Consider the following 17,688-nt stretch of genomic DNA (forward strand, 5'->3'; position numbering starts at 1 on the left):
TTTTGCTCCACAAGGAGATGTGAAATAAAAACACACTGTTCTGGTGCGCTGTTCGCGGGCACCCAATCTTTGGTGCGCGCATCGCCGGTGTCGTTGGAAGGGGATAGGTGCGCGGCCCAATCCGATTTGACTTATTAAATTTGTTATTTGTGTGCATATTTATCTTATATTATTTTATTTATTTGTTTTCTAAAAAGTTTAATGTTCTCGCATATAGAAACTGTAATAAGATCTAGGTTTTTCAAGTTGACTGGAAAACCTTGCACTTGTTGACAAAATGGCGTGGGCGAGGGCTCTCCAAAATCGGGATCGGCATCAGACCCAAAAATCGGGCATCAGTCGGGCTCTAGTTCCCAGAGAACTATGACAGCAATGGAGAGCGAGTGGATCGGACGAGGTCTGGTGTGTCGGCGTTGTTCAACAGTTGTAGGGTACGGTATGTGTGCGGAAACAAATTGAAACACTCCTAATGCACAAGTTTTATTTTTTATTTTTCTACCATATATTGACATTTAAAAGTCTAAACCATGAATATAAGACAACACCACTTTTCCAGACGTATTTCCAGGAAAAAAAAACCTGTCTCATATTCAGGTCAATATGGTAGGTGATAAAATAACACTATTTCCTTTTAACACATCTTTAATGTTAAAGAATAACAAGAGTTATACGTACTCCACCTCCAATCCATGTGGCATAGATGAAAATCAAGGTTTTCAAAAGCTGCTTATTATATTCCCTTTTAACTTTAAGGCGTCAGCAGACCTTTACATTTTTCATAATAGTCGCTGCTTGATAACTTTCAGTGTCTGCTGCCATAGTAACTGTCCTCCTACATTTGTAATGGATTAACTGCATCACTTCCATGCGGCAGCGTTATATCCCACTTGAATACACTCCTGCACACTGCGTAATCAATCAAAATGTACTCAAATTTCCTCCCCCAAACAATGGGAATACCAAAAATTCAGAATGAGACATATGTCATATTTAAATAATAATAACAATAAAAAACAATAAATATCAAAGTTTCTCCTTTGAACAGAAAAATGTATCAATCTTTCCTATTGAGCGTTTTCCAAAAGGATATAACTCAAGTTGAGTGGATCTTTTCCCCCATCTTCCCTCTCCCTCACCGCACTTTTACAAAAGATTAGCTTTTGTTTTATCACAACGCCAATTTTTCAACAACGCCACAAAATACATCACTCTGAATAAATCAGTCGGCAAATTACGGCAAACGGCATCTTAATTCATGAAAGAAACCAGTACCATGAGTGACCACAGGGGGAAAATGCTGAAGAAAGCTGCTTGTCGACACGTCACAAACCAGAGGCGTCTCACTGAATTATGTTGTGTTTATAGCCGATATTTAACCAAAAACGTCACCACATGAAGCTTTAACTGTGTCTGTAATAAGAGAAAAATAAGTGATAATAATAGTGCGTGAGACGGCCAGAGACTTAAACAACGTCGAAAGAGACCCATCACACGGATGAAACTCACCCAGGTGCTGGATGATGTGGTCTATAGTCGGCTTGAAAAGGGAATTCATCGCATCCGGATTCATCCTCAGCATCCCCTGGGACGACCACTTGACAAAGTCCACACTAAGGGGAAGGAAGACAGAGGAGGAGGTGGAGGAGAGGCGGTTAAACGAAACGTTGGGCCTCATTCATGAACAGTGTGTGGCAAAGATGCAGCCTTAAATCCTGCGTACGCACGGTTTGCGCAACAAGGTCTGGATCCAACAATATGTTCTGACATGAATTTGTTCTTACTTGAGAAGAAAATTTAGAACTGCCTCGGATCATTTGTACGCAAAAACCACCAAGACGTCAGAACCCCGAAAAAATATATTGCCGAACTTTAACTACACATAAGTGGCATATTAGAACCAAAATTACAATTTTTTAAAAATTATTTAATATTATACAATATAAAAAAAATATATATATTAACCAATAATAATCCAACATCTATTATTTCTCCATTTCGTGTACATTGATGTGTGTGTGTGTTTTTCTATATGTTAGAGGCATTTAAGTGTGATCCTCCGGAGAAAGCAGCATGTACTGGCTCCGGTGACAGCAGACTCCGCAGCAGACGTGCGCTGTAGAGCTGGCTCCTCCTCTTTTGTTTACCCCTGCGCCAGAACTAGGAAGTTCCATATTTGGAGAAATCAAGGCGTGGTTTATGATAATTAGCAATCGCGAGCACGTGTCGGTCAATTTAGAACGGTTCAGATTAATCTACATACACACGTGTTTGGGGAAAAAAAAATGTGGCCGGTACGCACACGTCATGAATCCGGTGCTGACTATGCGTGTCCAGCTCTTTTGCGCGCAAACAACATTTCTACGCACATATTCACGAATGAGGCCTATTATCTAACTATTGAAATGTGTGCACTTAAGAACATTTCCTCCCAGATAATTATCATTTTGCAGCGCGCCTTGAAGAGTCTCCACGTGTAGAGTTTTTGCAGCTTTTCTTGAAACATGCAGAAGGATAGATTTTCTAAATTGCAGATGCACACGTTAGGATGTCCAGCTGCTCTCCTAAGGCCTTTAGGGGTTTCTGTCTGCCTGTTCAGCAGTAAATCCTCAAACAGTCCATAGTGTCCATTTGGTAACATCCACAGTGCTTCATGCTTTATGAGTCTTTTTGGTTTTTGGACAGCCAGTTTTGTCAGTATGTGTCAATGTGCACTTGTGAACCTTGGTGCTGTCCCAACCATTTGGGGAAACTTCAGCTAATGGCATGTGGTATTCAGATATATAACAATTGTATACATTTCTCAGAGAGAAATGTACACATCAGCATTTGAAGTTGTAATTTTGAATGTGTTCTTATTTGTGTTAAATATAGCTATGCATAATCTGTTTGAGCATTGAAGGACGTATTTGAAAATTAAACTTTGTTGACGGCTGAGGGCGGAATCTGTAAATATATTGATAATTATTTTGAGAGCTATTGGACTTAATGAATTATTCGAGAATTGCTCATGATAAATAATTAAAGAGCAATAATAATTCAAAATCTTTTGCTGAGGAATGATTGTGATCCTTGAATGTCTTCCTCTAAATTGATGACCCAAAGCTGAAATTGAGCATAATTATCGATAATAAATCCTTTCATTGTCACTTAGGAATGCAGTTGAGGATGAAATTAAACTCGCGTTCCCTAATTGTACACATACTACAGACCTGCCAACCTTGGGAAAATATTGTGAGTATCACAATAGTGTAAGAGGGAGTCTCTGTGGTGTTGAGTTACAGCAGCTAAATGACTCCATCAGTTATTCACACCGTAGCCGTCTCGTAACGAGGCTCATCACATCGTGTGCGAGCTACTACTGCTAAATATATATTTACTAATTTATCTCATGAGGATAAATCCCTTGAAGTGCACCATTTTATAAAGTTACCGAAGGTGTTTACCAACTGGAGATGCACCGATTGCAATTTTCCTGGCCGCTTCCCACTTATGATTTTTTTTTGACCTGCAGATTCTGATTTACCAACTGCTGTACGTCAATGACAAATACATCCTGTGATCCGACCACGCTCACGTGATAGGACAGCCGCGCACACACCGACTACCGCTGCAATTTTCAGTTACCACAATAGTGAGATTGCTGATTTGGACACTGTGTGTTTATTATTGTTCATTATTCACTATGGAACAATAATAGAACATGAAACTGTCCCCGAGTTCCAATAAAATAAAATATTACATGGAATGGTCAATGAGTTCCAGTAAACTAGAATATGGGACGGTCACCAAGTTTCAGTCTAATTCAACTTGTAACACCCACTAAGTTTTAATAGGACACAACATACAGTATAACTAAGATGGAAATGTCCAGTTCAAACTTCAAATGAAAGTCTTTTCATTTTTAAGTGCAAATATACATTTAGATTATATGTTTATGGTACTTGCCATTCCAAAATAAATTGCAATCATGACAAAAAAAAAAAAAATAATAAATGACTGGAAGTTCACTGGAAGTCCTCCTTCGCTCACCGTGGATTGAACCAAGTGAATCAAATGGAACCACTCGTTTTACTGAGTGACTCAAAAGAGAGTCAAACCTTTCATCACGAGCGGACCTCGTGTACTCGGAACAACCCGAGCAGACGCTGCAGTGACAGTGGCAGATAAATAATTGATCTAATCATCTTCGTTTACATTGAAGTACTTCTAAAGAGCCGACATTTTCTTTCTCTCGCTCTCTTTTTTGAGCGTCAACTTCAACTCAGTTCCATGACGTCGGTACCGGGTTTGAGTATCGGAGCAATTTTTACCAGTACAGTACATGGGAACAGTATGAGGCGTGTACATTTCACCGCCAAAGAATGGGATGTGTCTGACGCGGACCGATCGGTGCGTCTCACATTTTATATATTAACATTACGGTCACATGAGTGCTTGATTATTACTCCGCCACTTCCCATTTTACCTCTCAATGCAGCGTTGCGCCTCGGTGGATAATAAAGTACCGGTGCACTCAGTGGATGTGGAGTGAGTGAGAGGAGAGGGAGGGGAGGGGTTACAAGCCACAGGTCATAGCATCTGGTCCAATCTGAGGGATGTACTTTTAATACCCAATAAATGTACACTATTGTTTTGTATTGATTGTTTTCTGTAATTCAATTACAATAATATATTTTTTTGCGTGGTTTCAGCTGGCACTATATCTTTATACCAAGAATTGCACAACATGCGTGCAGGTTGGCAGGTCTGCGTACAAGGGTTAAAAATAAAGAAATAAATTCATTAATTAATAAACGTACTTGCTCTTGCGCAGGGCGTGTTCCACGCTGTGGCCCCTGAACTTCTTGTAGTAGTCGATGAAGGAGAAGGGCAGGTTGATGTTGAGCGGGTTCGTCCTGTCGGGGGCCGCCGCCCTCTTCCGAGACTCGAAGGCGATCATCAGGTCGACCCAGGCGGCCGGACGCTTGATCTTGAACTGGTCGATGAAGTCCTGACCGAAGATCTTACACAGGAGCTTCTCAAACTCATAGTCGATCCCGATGGAGCCGTAGGGGCCGCCTGGACCACGACGAGGAAGAGGGGGAAGAGGGAGCGGGGGGGGTCAAGGGAGGAAGTTTGAGTATAAATGGAATGATCTGCATTACATTTAATCAGCATTTATGTGTGCAGGCTTATTCTTGTTTTCTCCATTAATTCTCTCTCGTCCGTCCTTCAATCATTTGGAACGAGCGATTTCAATTGCTTGCTGTGATCTCAACTCAAATGAAGCATCAAGCGAGGGGTGGGCAATAGGGAAAAAACATCATGTCGCAATTTTTTTCAGGTAGGATCATGACCCACTATCTTATCTAATATAGCCCTACAAGGTAACAAAACCTACAAGAATTAAGAAACGACCTACTGTTTGATATGATTGGTGTATCTCTTTAATTGTAAGTCGCTTTGGATAAAAGCGTCTGCTAAACGCAATGTAATGTAATGGAAGGCGTGTAAAATGGCTTAAACCTCCTTTGTCACTTACTTTCAATACATTTTGGGTAAAATTTTATGTAATTTCCCATTGAAGTTACTCGCACATCGCTTGTTTGCCTATTTTAATGCACTTTAAATCTGATTTAAGAAAAAAAAAAAGAGAGAGAGGCTCTGGCTCGAGCTGCGGGCCGTTTTGGATTTCTTTTTCCGCAATTTAAATTTGCGCTCCGAGAGGGCGGATGGGGGAGCAACATACATGTTTTGCTCTTCATGTTATTACCGAAGAGAGACGTTTCTGGATCGTTTTTAACAAAATGTTATCGGATTATCCTATTATTCTGTCTTGATTAAATTGACAAAAAAAAAAAAAGATTAAAAAAAAAGAAACAGCCTCTCAGACGGCAGCCAGCTCCCAACGTAATAGCAGCCAGAGCCGCCAGCCGCCATCACTTTCTCTGCTGCTCTTCCGCGTTTCCCCGAAACAAAACAAATAGAAAGTGTTTTGTTTTAGGTTATATTATATTTATAAATTACAGACTAGCAAATATTGTGATTTAAGATGATAAAGCAATTTAGGATGCGTGTACAAGCCATAGAACCGCAACTGATAGAATTTGCGCCGGAGCACGATACTAACGATCTCTGAAAGGGCGGATCGGGGAGACATTTTAATGTCGTCATATCGCACACCCCTAACCTTGAGCATTAAAGCTAACCAGCTAAATCCACCGTGGGGAGCGCCGTTAAATCCCGGGAGAGACGAGGCAAAACCAGCGCTTTTCCAGTCAAAACTGAGAACACACAGGAAAAGAACAGAAAAGAGAAATGCACGGAGCTGGTTGCCGACGCTCTCACCCGAGGCCTTGTAGAGCTCCTTCAGGTGGCCTTCGGGGAGACGGATTTGGTGGACGGTGAGGTCCACAGTGCCTCCACCGCAGTCCACCACCACGTAGCGATCACCTAGACACACACACAAAAAAAGCAACCGTTTCAACAAAGAACAGCCATCTTCCTGTTAGTATTTTTTTTTTTAAGCTGACAGAATAATAGTAACTACATAACGCCGCCCAAAGCACCGATTATGTCACCGGAGACGCAGCTGGGAGTTTCAATGGGACTCGCTGACCTGGAAACAATTGTTTGAAAAGGCCTTTTGGGGAGTGAGAACGGTTGAGGCCAATTCATAGTCTGGTGCATGAACACAAACTTAAATATGTTTTCTGTATTATTCGTGTCATAAGTATTAACGTATTAAGGTAAATATTTGATTCAAGATATATTGCGTTAAAAAAGAATTTTTTTTTTTAAAATGAAAGCGTTCTCAGATACTGTCTTGATGACAACCCCCTATATGTTAATACATCTTATTTCCTCTCAGTATTCTGGACCTCCCTCCCTGAATGCACATACAATACATGGCTCTATTGGCAGATGTGTATTATTATAATATTATAGGCTTTTACTACGATAGTAGTAGATCAGTAATTTCCTGATCACGACAGCCCTAGTGGCAATCATAGGAGTTACACCCACAATCAAAATAAGTTACAAAAAAAGATACTACTGCCCCACCCTGCGAAACGTGAGAAAGCCGAGGATAGCATGGGAAACTAAAAGCAAGAGAGGTTACCGTCGAGGGGGAAACGGTGGCGAAAGAGGAGGAGTAAAAGAAAGAGAAAGACTCTACCTTCTTCCAGCTCCGACCATAGCTCCCCTATGACATTTTCGACCAAAAAGGTGCGGCTCTGCCGATTACGCCGGACGTGCTCCTTAGCTGGTTATTGACAGAGAGAGAATGACCCAGTGAGTGCGATGGAAGGGCAGAAGCTCCGTGAGGCTGCGAGGGTTGATCACAAGGTGAGGCAAGCAGGCGCTGGGTGCTCGTGTGCCATGGGCAGCCAAAAGTGCAGGGTTATTGATTTCTAATATTATCACTTATTATTCAAATCAACCATCACACCGGACAAATTCAATGATTAGTTCCTTGGTTATCTCTGGTTCAAAGTGTTGCTAACCAGGGAATTCATTCTTGTGTGGTGATTAGTTGGAATGAAACAGAGCTCAGGGCCCAAACATACCCCACGTAAGGAAGCAAAATCTGCGTTCACACTGAAAATGTGTCGCCTGGAAATTCCTAACACGACGACGTACGTTCCAGCTGCAGTACCACACGTTGCAGCGAGGGGCCAGTATAGCAATCGAGACTGGGACATTTCATCTTATATCCCTTAATTTATTTTATTTTTCCCCCCCAAAGTTATTTTATTCCTTATATATATATATATAAAATAATAATAATATAAAAAAAAGATTCTGCTCATTACTTTGATGAGGCTATGCGGGAACAAGTTTGCATACACATTTACTTTTAGAAACTCCTCGTGTGGGTAATTCAGTTGATCTATTCTTTTCTTTTTCTCCACTACAATAAGTGCAAGATGACACATTGCTCAGCATCTGTCATGTTTGTTTGTGATTGTTTATCTATTGCAGAATGGCAGATTATTCGACTAACCAGATCAGATTTGCCTTCTACTTCCCTCCTGGAGGGAGCCAGGTGTATTACATCCACAAAAACACAGGAGCACATGTTGAGTTTGAACAGCCAGAGCTTGCTTTTACAGTGCAGAGGCTGGGCATATCAGATCATTAGCATTTGCGTTCTTACGTAGGGTATGTTCCGGCCCTGCGTTTCGGCCCCTCGATATCACACCGTGACCCGTCCCCGTGGTGTGCAAGGTGTTTTTAGAGTGATTTAGGGTTGACGTGATTTTATGAACCGGGGAAAGATGCCGACATAACATAAGCGATAAAATAAAAATATATATTTTGGTTGATTACAAGATGCATGTCAAGTTCCTGGTGCAAAATTTCGTGTCGCCAACCCAGACACAACCCCATCGATAGGACCTAATGTACCTTTACACCCAAACGACGACACAGGTTGAAGTTTTAAGGTCTCTAGAAGTGGACATTGTTGATGACAAATTTGAAGTAGTATCAGAGAGCCTCCATCACTGCATTGCTATGAAGCTCTACGACTCCACATTGGTCAAAGACCAAAATAAATGTTATATTCATATCCATACCTAAGCAATAATAAAGAGGGTTTATTAGCACAAATGGAGTCAAAATAAAGAGCACTACGGCCCGCGTGGGCGGGGTGATGACATACTTAGAGGACGACTGCAAGTCCCTGACTTCACAACAGGAAGACACCGTAGTAAAGGGCGGGGCCGTAGCGACAAGGACGTCAAATGGACACTTCCTCCTCCTGCGCCGGGGGAAACAGCGGGAAACAGCTCGTTCCAGCACTCGTTAGCACCGTGGAGGGCGAGAGAGGCCCGTCGCCATTTAATCGCGGTCACGGATCGGTGGAAACGTTTAGCAACGTCGTTCCCGCTGATATATAAACAGCATTCCAAGGAGTGATTAGTGTTGGCGGAAACCGGTTAATGTTACCTCGCTGCGGGCAGAGCTGACTGACTCCATTGCAATCTATATTTTGTTATAATGTCAGGCTGGATGCTGTTTTGTAAAACAGATGAAATGGCGGAGTCTGAATTTTTCCAATGATTACATTTCAGATAGAACTCTGCCTGTCTGACGTGGAACGGCCAGAGAATGTTGATGTCAAAAGGAAACTGCAGCAGCTGGGTAGAGCGTAGAGTTTTCCTAGGAGATTCCCCTCACAAAAACAAAGAGGCGGAAACACCCCTTTCACAGTTATTGGGACGGGGAGGGTTCAGCTCGCACTCTGACGACTCCGCGTTTCGCATATAAAACAATGCCGTTGAAATTCCAGTGCGAAAGATCAATAAAATGGGACGATGGTGTACTGTATATCGGCAACGACATAACATCACTCTCGGGTTTGCCGCATTAGAAGTGGATCTCGCTTGTTCAAATAAATTATTTGGAGAATTCTAGACTTTGAGGATAACATACAGGAACTCTCAAATTAAATATTCAAACTTGATACAAAATAAGTGAGACCTCACCTCTAGAACCCACAATGTGTTCAACGTGCCATTGCTCTGAAGGGAATGGAGGAAGCATCTGAACAACAATTTTTGGTAATTTTGTATTTTTAGCACACTCTCACACACTGCCCTCATTTAAAGTGTCATGGCGTTTAACAGGAAGTTTGTTCGTGTTCACGAATGTCAAAAAGCTCAAAGCACATGGAACAGCATCGGAATATCTGGTTTTCAAACCCGAAGTGTAAGGAGCGGTAAAACAGGCCGTTGAGGCGTCTGCGCGGCGGCCAAAGCGTTTTCGCACATGCTTCAAGGACGTGTTCCCGACCTGCGCGACCGGCAACACGTCCGGTTAACGCGTAAACGTTAATCAATTAGTCGAGTAAACGTGCCTTTCGTCTCACGGCCGGAAGGCAAAACCAGTCTATAAATAAAGAATTAAATAAAGAAATAAGCTGCCAGCTAGGGCAGAGCTGCGGGGGTTCAGTGTAATCTGTCCTTCTCTCGTGACAGTTGAAATGTTTTCCTAAATGACTGAACTTTGCCCAGTTAGTCGATCCGCTGGGCCCGTTACTCAAACCCAAAATATTTCAACCAACATCTCAAGCTGGATCGTGAACAGATTTTGATCAAAAACCGCTCAACCAAAACACACCGTTTGCAGCAAGTGCGTGTGCAATAGAATCGGCACACGGAGTAAAGACCTGTGCGCGCGCTTACAATGCGCGCACGCGCACACACACACACACACACACACACACACACACACACACACACACACACACACACACACACACACACACACACACATATACACACACACACACACACACACACACACACACACACACAATGTAACTGCACTGAAAGCCCACTCTATTGTGTCTGATTTAATAGCGTATATTCTTCTCTAAACCTTGAGGCGAACACTTGTCCATTCATCAACAACCTAATGTCCATCTATTCCCATGTGCTACAATAATGGAACAAATACTACAAGATTCAGGGAACACAAAGATCTATATCTCCACTGAATGTGCGGAAATGCTTTTTTTTTTTTTCCCATGTTTTTTTTTTTTAACGCCGCTTTAAAATGTGCAGCATCCTAAGACATCTATTTTGCTTCATTTCTCAAAAGACGCAGATGAAAATGCCACAATTGTCTGCTTTATCTCTTCACGCTGGATCAATGAGCTGTGGATGCTCGGTGAGGGGAATGGCTCAATTTATTCACTGAAAATGTGAAAAAGATTCACAGTGAAGTACCTCTCCAAGGATGTAGTCTTTGATTGCTTTTGAAAGGAGGCTATACTACGTCCCCCCACTTTAAGGAGGCAGAATAGAAATAATAAACGTTTCTCTCAACGCTACATTTCCTCTGCATTCGCTGTTTGGTCTTTTACTTTGTTGGAACCGCTGAGTGAAAGGCACGAGTAAAACCCTTGTTGGCGCACTGAATTGTAGATGAATGGATAGATGGGAATGGAGGACAGATTAAAAATTTTAAACCCTGTATTTGTCCCAAATGAGAGCTTTTCTCGATAATAGTTATTTGTCAATAGTCTGTTAAAATGGAATTGGAATGAACAAAATATGCTTGTTATGAACCACCTTACTTTGAGATGAGTTAAATACTCGCTTGACATTATGTTTTCTCAATGACATAAAAAAAACAAAAAACAAACAATCAAACAAACAAACATTCTCTGAATAAGAAGCAAAAGCAAATGTTAAAAGGTGATCGTGGGAGAGTCGATAACACAGATTCGTGGGGGTCTCATGCATTTTTTTTGGTGTTTAGAATTGATAGAATCTTTACCATGACAAGGGGAATCTAGCACAACCATCAGAAGAAAGGGGAGGGAAGCAGAACGTTAAAAACGACAACATGAATAATAAAATTTAATCGACACTTAATTCAATGAAACACCCAAAGGGAGAACATACACACATTTGGTGAATAACAATGTGAGAGCTTTTCAAAGCCCATCCTAGAGTATACGCTGTATTTGCTGTGACAAGACAAATAGCAATAATGAAGCCAGGGATTTCAAATGAGTCATCTTAAAAAAAAAAATCTGTGAGTATGAAAGGTGCTCGTCTTTAACATTTTTATCGATCGTCGAGTACCGTGGTGAAGGGGGAAAGGGGGCGGGGCTCACCCTGGGTCATGCCGGCGCCCACGTTGTCGGTGGGGCTGAATCCGTTCTGCGTGGTCCTCGTCCCCAGGTCGATCATCTGGTGGAGGCGGAGCTTGCGGCAGTAGATGGAGGCGGCTTCGGGCTCCAGGGCGATGATCAGCTGCTCTGGGTTGTCGCGGAAGACCAGGCCGGACTAGCGGGGCGGCAGAGCACACAGACAGGAAATGCCACCTCTTTAAGTTCAAAATGAAGTCCGGCTTTATGTTGGGCTGCCCCGCAGGGGGAACTAAAGAGGGAGATGGTATGCTTGGGAACAGGAATCTGAAATCTGTCGAGCGTTGGCCTAGATTGGGCCCAACTCCCCGTCAGCCGGATGTGAAATCACATTCCTGTTGTTATTTTCTGTCCTTGTGAAATTCAATGATTTCTCCTATTTCTCCAGTACAAAGGCAGACAAACACCATTTGCACTCCACGTTGCTCGTGTAGCTGCATTTTGATCGGGACACATGCAGTTGATTGAATACTACTTTATTGGGCACAAATGACTTGTGCTTGTGCACGTCTATTGCCCACACAGACATGGCCACACAGACAAAGACACAGACAAAAATGTTTCCAAGATGAGGTGCCCATATTTTGCACTTAAACCGGAAGACAAAATTCCATTGTTGATAATCAGATTTGCAGTTTGTCCTTAATTGCATCTGCAGATATGATGCTATAAATAGAGGTTTTCAAATAAAATTACCTGTCCATTCTCAGGTGTAGAAATATACCTTTTATGTAACTCAGTAGTTCTCTGACAATGCTTTGGATTATCATTTTATTGATTTTTTTTTCCATCAAAATGACATAAGAATGAATATAAGCATTCACTCTGAAATATTCTTAAGGAAACAATAGTGGCCCAATTTCAAAAAAAAAATCTCAAAATCACCAAAACCTGGGAAATTAATATGCATCTCTGACATACCTTGTGTAATTTGCAGTGTTGAAAAAAAACGTCAAATATTGTCATAAAATCACCACTATATCTATTAAAAACATCCATATGATGGACTCCAGCCATTAATTCCAGCTCTGGTGCAGCACGTCACTAAATTATTCATCTCATTTTTGGGCGGTCGGACTGGTCTGGGCGGAGAGAGCTGCTCGAACAGGAAATTACCGCGGTTAATCATAAATCACACTGGAGCAACATTAAAGCTGAGATGATAAGGGCTATCACGTTTCATATCTCCACAGACGCCCCAGAGATACGGTCTCTTTTCGCCTTTGCCGCAAGGAACGGGACCAGGAAGGACCGGAAGCACAACATCTGAATAATTAAATAACTGCCAGAATATTTGGAGCCATTCAGGGAATGTTGCTTTTAGGGAAGAGCCAAGTTGGCGCGGGGTGGGGAACAAACCTCTAATTTTACAATTGAAAATAATCGTATTTGACCAACCAATGACTAAATATTGACAAAAAAAAATGGATTTTATTTCCGTTTGACCTAAAGTAGGCAACATCAAATGAGAGGATTCAAAAGTCGTCTGCTATAGAAACTCCTTGGTTGATTTGGGACTAGCTCGCATTTATCTTCATTTGGCTCAAAACAAGATGCTCAAGCACTGAATGACGGACTGAGAAAGAGAGACAGACAGAGAGAGAGAGACAGACTGAGAGAGAGAGAGAGAGAGAGAGACAGACAGAGAGATGGACAGAGAGAGAGAGAGACGGACTGAGAGAGAAAGAGAGTTTTTAAAAACACATGGTATCTACTGATTCCGGTGGCACAAGCCCAAAAATTTTAAAGACAATTCGATAAATAAATAAATAAATAAATAAATACATAAATAAATAAATAAATAAAGCAATAAATGAATAAAGAAATGAACGAATATGAGTAATAATGACATAGTAATCATAATAATGAAAAATAAAACCCACAAAAAGGCCACGAAAGCAACCGTTTCTATCACCGCACCATGGAAACAACCAAACAGGACATTTCCCTCTAAAACAGGAAATTATGTCCTTGAGAGAGAGCGAGAGAGAGAGAGAGCAACATGCACTGGTTTTGGATGACATAGCGTTCCCCAGAGGACAATGAGGTCTGATGATGAGATGGTGGGATAGAGGGGGAAAAACAGAGGGACGCAGCAGCACGCCAGACGAAAGGGCGGGTGACTGGATTGTTCAATTTGTTTCACATTCTCCAGATGCTGAATCACCCTGGTGTCCCCTCCCTCCTCGTCCTCCTTTTCTCCCTTTCCCCTTCTCCGCCCCTGTTTCTCTCTCTCTCTCTCTCTCTCTCCAGATATCAGGTGACGGAGCATCTCTGTGTCCTCCCTCCGACAATCCATCGATCCAACCCACCCCACACAACGATGGGGCGGGCTCCGATGTCCTCACTCCTCCGTTTTGCTGTTCCATGGAGCCGCAGGGGAGACTCCGGCTACGGTAAACTACAGTGGCCGGCATTTTCTGAGGGGTTGTAAACACAACGCAGGCCTGTACAAATTACCCAAAATGCATCTGAAATTGCAGCTGGATGAATCGGTTCACTCCAGATATCCCAACATTCACAGCGGTGGACAACAGGTTTGTGTTTTTTTGCCGAATAATTCCCTGTGGAGTGAACTATACACATTTTAAAACGTTGTGAGTGGGGCCAACAGGGGAATAAAAACCTTTTCTTGAATAGCTGCTAGTGGATGGGTGGAGGGAGGGCAAAGCAAGGCGCGCGCACACACACACAGACACACACAGACACACACACACACACACACATTCACACACACACACACCATTCCTCCTCCCAAACTGCTGTGCCCACTGCAGAGAGAGCGAGAGACAGGGAAAGAGAGAGAGAGAGAGAGAGAGAGTCTCCAGACGGGAGGGTGCTCACATAGCCAAGCCCAGGTCAGACAAACAAGACGCACACAGGCACATCCGTGAATCAGCGAAACAGAGTCACGCCGCGGAGAAAATCCACCCACCAGGCTTTCAGGGTCACGCTTATCTCGATTCAGCTTTATCCGTTCTTTCCTGGATCGCATGCGTGGAAACTTTGATTTCCTGTCACAGCGTTCCATCCACGATAAATCCTTCTGGTGTTTTTTTATTCAAGACTGGTTTATGGAAACACCTCAATTGTCTAGACACTGTGTGTCCCTATGTGGCTCAAAGTGTTGTTTTTACTCAATTGTCACTCAAATGGTAATTGGTTTATTAACATGGATGTTATTAATTTGGAAAAAGGTAGCATTCAGCTAACTATGACTTGCATGTAAATTGCATCAGCTGCGAGTGGGAAGTGAAAATTTTTCCATCTGTTTAGGTGTATGATTAACTCAGTTCCCTTGTCAGATACTGCATCAGCACGGCAATGTGTTGCGTGTTCAAAAAAGGTAATGAGGGGCGCAAACCAATCCATTTCTGATCAGGGTTTTCCCCGGTACTGATGCCTTATAAGGCGCACGGTGCAATGGCAGAACGGAGCCTCGCTGCTCCCAGTATTCACTCTCTCTCCTCTCGCTTTGTGTCCTCCACTGCTCCTCCTCTGCTTCTTCATTGCTCTCCTGCATCCAGTGTCCTCTATCCGTCTGTAGGTCAGTCTGACGTGTTTGTGTGTGTGTGTGTGTGTGTGTGTGTGTGTGTGCATGGGCGGGTGCTTGACATTATGCATAGTTTGCTATATGTGACCGTCCCTGAGAGCTTGTGAGTGTGTGTGTGTGTGTGTGTGTGTGCGTGCGTGCGTGCGTGCGTGCGCATGCAAGAATGCAGGTTGTGTATGGCTGCGATTCCTAATTAATGTCTGGCGGTGCAGCACACTGAGCATTTACACCCCACCCCCCATCACAGTAGAAAGACAAAGCAGGCAATACGATGCTGGTCCAAAGTGGAATGCACTTCGTCCATCTACACTGAAAAAACAGGTTGGATTGGAGTCATTGGATCAACATAAAAAATGCTCTCGTTTGTTATACCTAGATTTTTTTAGGTTTTCCGAACAGAAAATGTATACCATCGTTCCTACATTTTAAATTGAGATGCACAAAAAAAATTGAGGTGTAACAAATTCCAGAAATCATGGAGGAAGATGTGCAGAACAGAAGGTATTGGATCCAGATGAGCTGCTGTGGCGACCCCTAACGGGAGCAGCCGAAAGAAGGAGAAGAAGAAGATTTGAAATGATGATGGTCCAATGACTCAGGCTTTTCAATGTACTTTCGAGCGGGGATGTGAATTAGCAAGATATTGTCTTAGATATTACACAGATATCTTTCTGCCAGTTTGATATTTAATGAGATCCTTTAAGACTTTTAGCAATGCATTTTTGAATTGCACATTGTACATTTTGCATTGCTCATCAATATTAAAATGATAAAAAAAAATATATTTTTTTAAATTGTATAGCAGAATTAACTATAGGGCTACACAAGGACCATTACTGTAGAATCTTCATATAAATATTGTGCAGGTCCTCACCTTGTAGGCGGCCTCCCTCATAAACTGCTTGGCTGGCATCTTCCAGATGGCCGGCACCGTGATCACCCATCTCACATCGTTGTTGTCAAAGTCGCTGCCCATCTGGTCGCTCAGCTCCTGCGGGTAGCATGTTATAAATATAAACACTGGACACAAAAAAAACCCCACTCAAAGCCGCATTTTTTACTCCAATGATGGCATCAGTAAGTAATTAAAAATGCATTCATTGTATAAGAGAAATTATGGAAGGAAAACTGTATTGCAAGCATAATGCAGATTCTGTGTCGGCACTTAAAGAGGTACATTACCTTTAATGCCTGCTCCTTGAAGAAGGCCAAGGCGTAGGCAAAAATATCCAGCGCTTTCACCCTTTTCCCATTGGCCGCCTGGATATCCGTCTCAATAGAGAGATTCTGATTTGGCGGAGGAAAGATAAAGAAGAGGTCAAAGGGAGAATCGTGAAGAGCGACACCACACAAGCGGGGTGGATTCACCCACCTGCGTCCACCAGTGCTATCGCTTACGGAGTGAAAAAAGAAATGAAAGCCACTCACACTGGATACCTACAGGCCAAATGCTTATGTGGATGGCAGCTAAAGCCGAGCCACCTTAATGGCCGCTGTCGCCATACTGAATTATGTGCAGTAAGTCAAACGTACGCCTGCAGATGTTGGCAGGGACGCTCCAACTTAGCAGGAACCAGCGCAGAGCGGCGTTTTGCTGCAGTGTCAGTTCGGACCCGGCTGCCCACCAAGGACAGAAAGTCACAGAGTACGTGACTGAGGGCGAAATGTGAATGTTTGTGTGTAGAGCAAAGAGTTTGTACCCTAAAGTTAGTTCCCAAAAGGTCTAGATGCGTTTCTACTTGAATGTGTGAGTGTGTGTGTGTGTGTGTGCGCGCGTCCTTGCTGCATCCATCCCTACCGCGGTGGTGTGGAGCTTCATCTTGAACTTCTCCAGGTAGAGCCAGTGTTTGGACTCGCTGGGGTCCAGGTCGTGGTAGAAGTCACGCGCCGCGTAGCCGAAACTGTGGAACTTTCGGTCCGGCGTCAGCAGGATGGTGGTGGGAGTCTTCTGATTCGACACGCCGGGGTCGCCGCCCTCCCAGCGCCTGAGCAGGTACAAAGTCACAGTCATGTGTAACGCACAGTCAGTGTGCATAACAATAACATGATAAGACCGGTAGAAGCTTACAAAATGCACAGGGTTATCTTTTCAATGGGGAATAATAAAATAAGGGGAATCGGAAATATATCTGTGTGTGTGTGTGTGTGTGAATGGTCCGGATCTGGACACGAACGCGGCTCTCCGTGCACCCCGATCACGGACAGCCACGCCCAGTTCCTCCAACTAAAAACAGTGTGTTTTTAGTTGTTTCATTTGGAGTAACGGGGACAGGGCACAGAGGAGCCAAAATCCAATTTGCCTAGCAATATTCCGAGTCGGGTACAGCCCTTGAAATAATCAACAATAATCTGACACACACAAAATGAATCCCCCCCATGTTTAGTGGACTGTCCCTCCGGGCGCGCAAAGCTGAGGTGACAAGCGGGAGCAGAGCAACTGAAAAGTTTAGTTTCCCCTGAAGCCCTTCGACATAGGACAGCAGACAAT

General features: G+C 43.0%; 1 protein-coding gene across 3 annotated transcripts in view; it reads right to left on the bottom strand.

Moving 5' to 3' along the window:
- hspa12a (heat shock protein 12A) overlaps window positions 1–17,688 on the bottom strand; it is a gene marked incomplete at its 3' end in the record, with an annotated part of 44,578 nt that overhangs the window by 3,686 nt on the left and 23,204 nt on the right. For 2 of the 3 annotated variants that reach the window (XM_080017188.1, XM_080017187.1), the window contains exons 4-11: window positions 16,999–17,185; window positions 16,383–16,487; window positions 16,075–16,191; window positions 11,615–11,786; window positions 7,160–7,246; window positions 6,328–6,432; window positions 4,800–5,058; window positions 1,507–1,610 (exon numbers count right to left, since the gene is read on the bottom strand). In XM_080017188.1, coding sequence (XP_079873314.1) covers window positions 1,507–1,610; window positions 4,800–5,058; window positions 6,328–6,432; window positions 7,160–7,246; window positions 11,615–11,786; window positions 16,075–16,191; window positions 16,383–16,487; window positions 16,999–17,185 — 1,136 coding nt within the window. The remainder of the gene's footprint in view (window positions 1–1,506; window positions 1,611–4,799; window positions 5,059–6,327; window positions 6,433–7,159; window positions 7,247–11,614; window positions 11,787–16,074; window positions 16,192–16,382; window positions 16,488–16,998; window positions 17,186–17,688) is intronic. The other variant, XM_080017189.1, reaches the window with a different exon arrangement.

Source organism: Zeus faber (genome assembly GCF_960531495.2).
Source record: "Zeus faber genome assembly, chromosome: 16".
Taxonomy (NCBI): domain Eukaryota; kingdom Metazoa; phylum Chordata; class Actinopteri; order Zeiformes; family Zeidae; genus Zeus; species Zeus faber.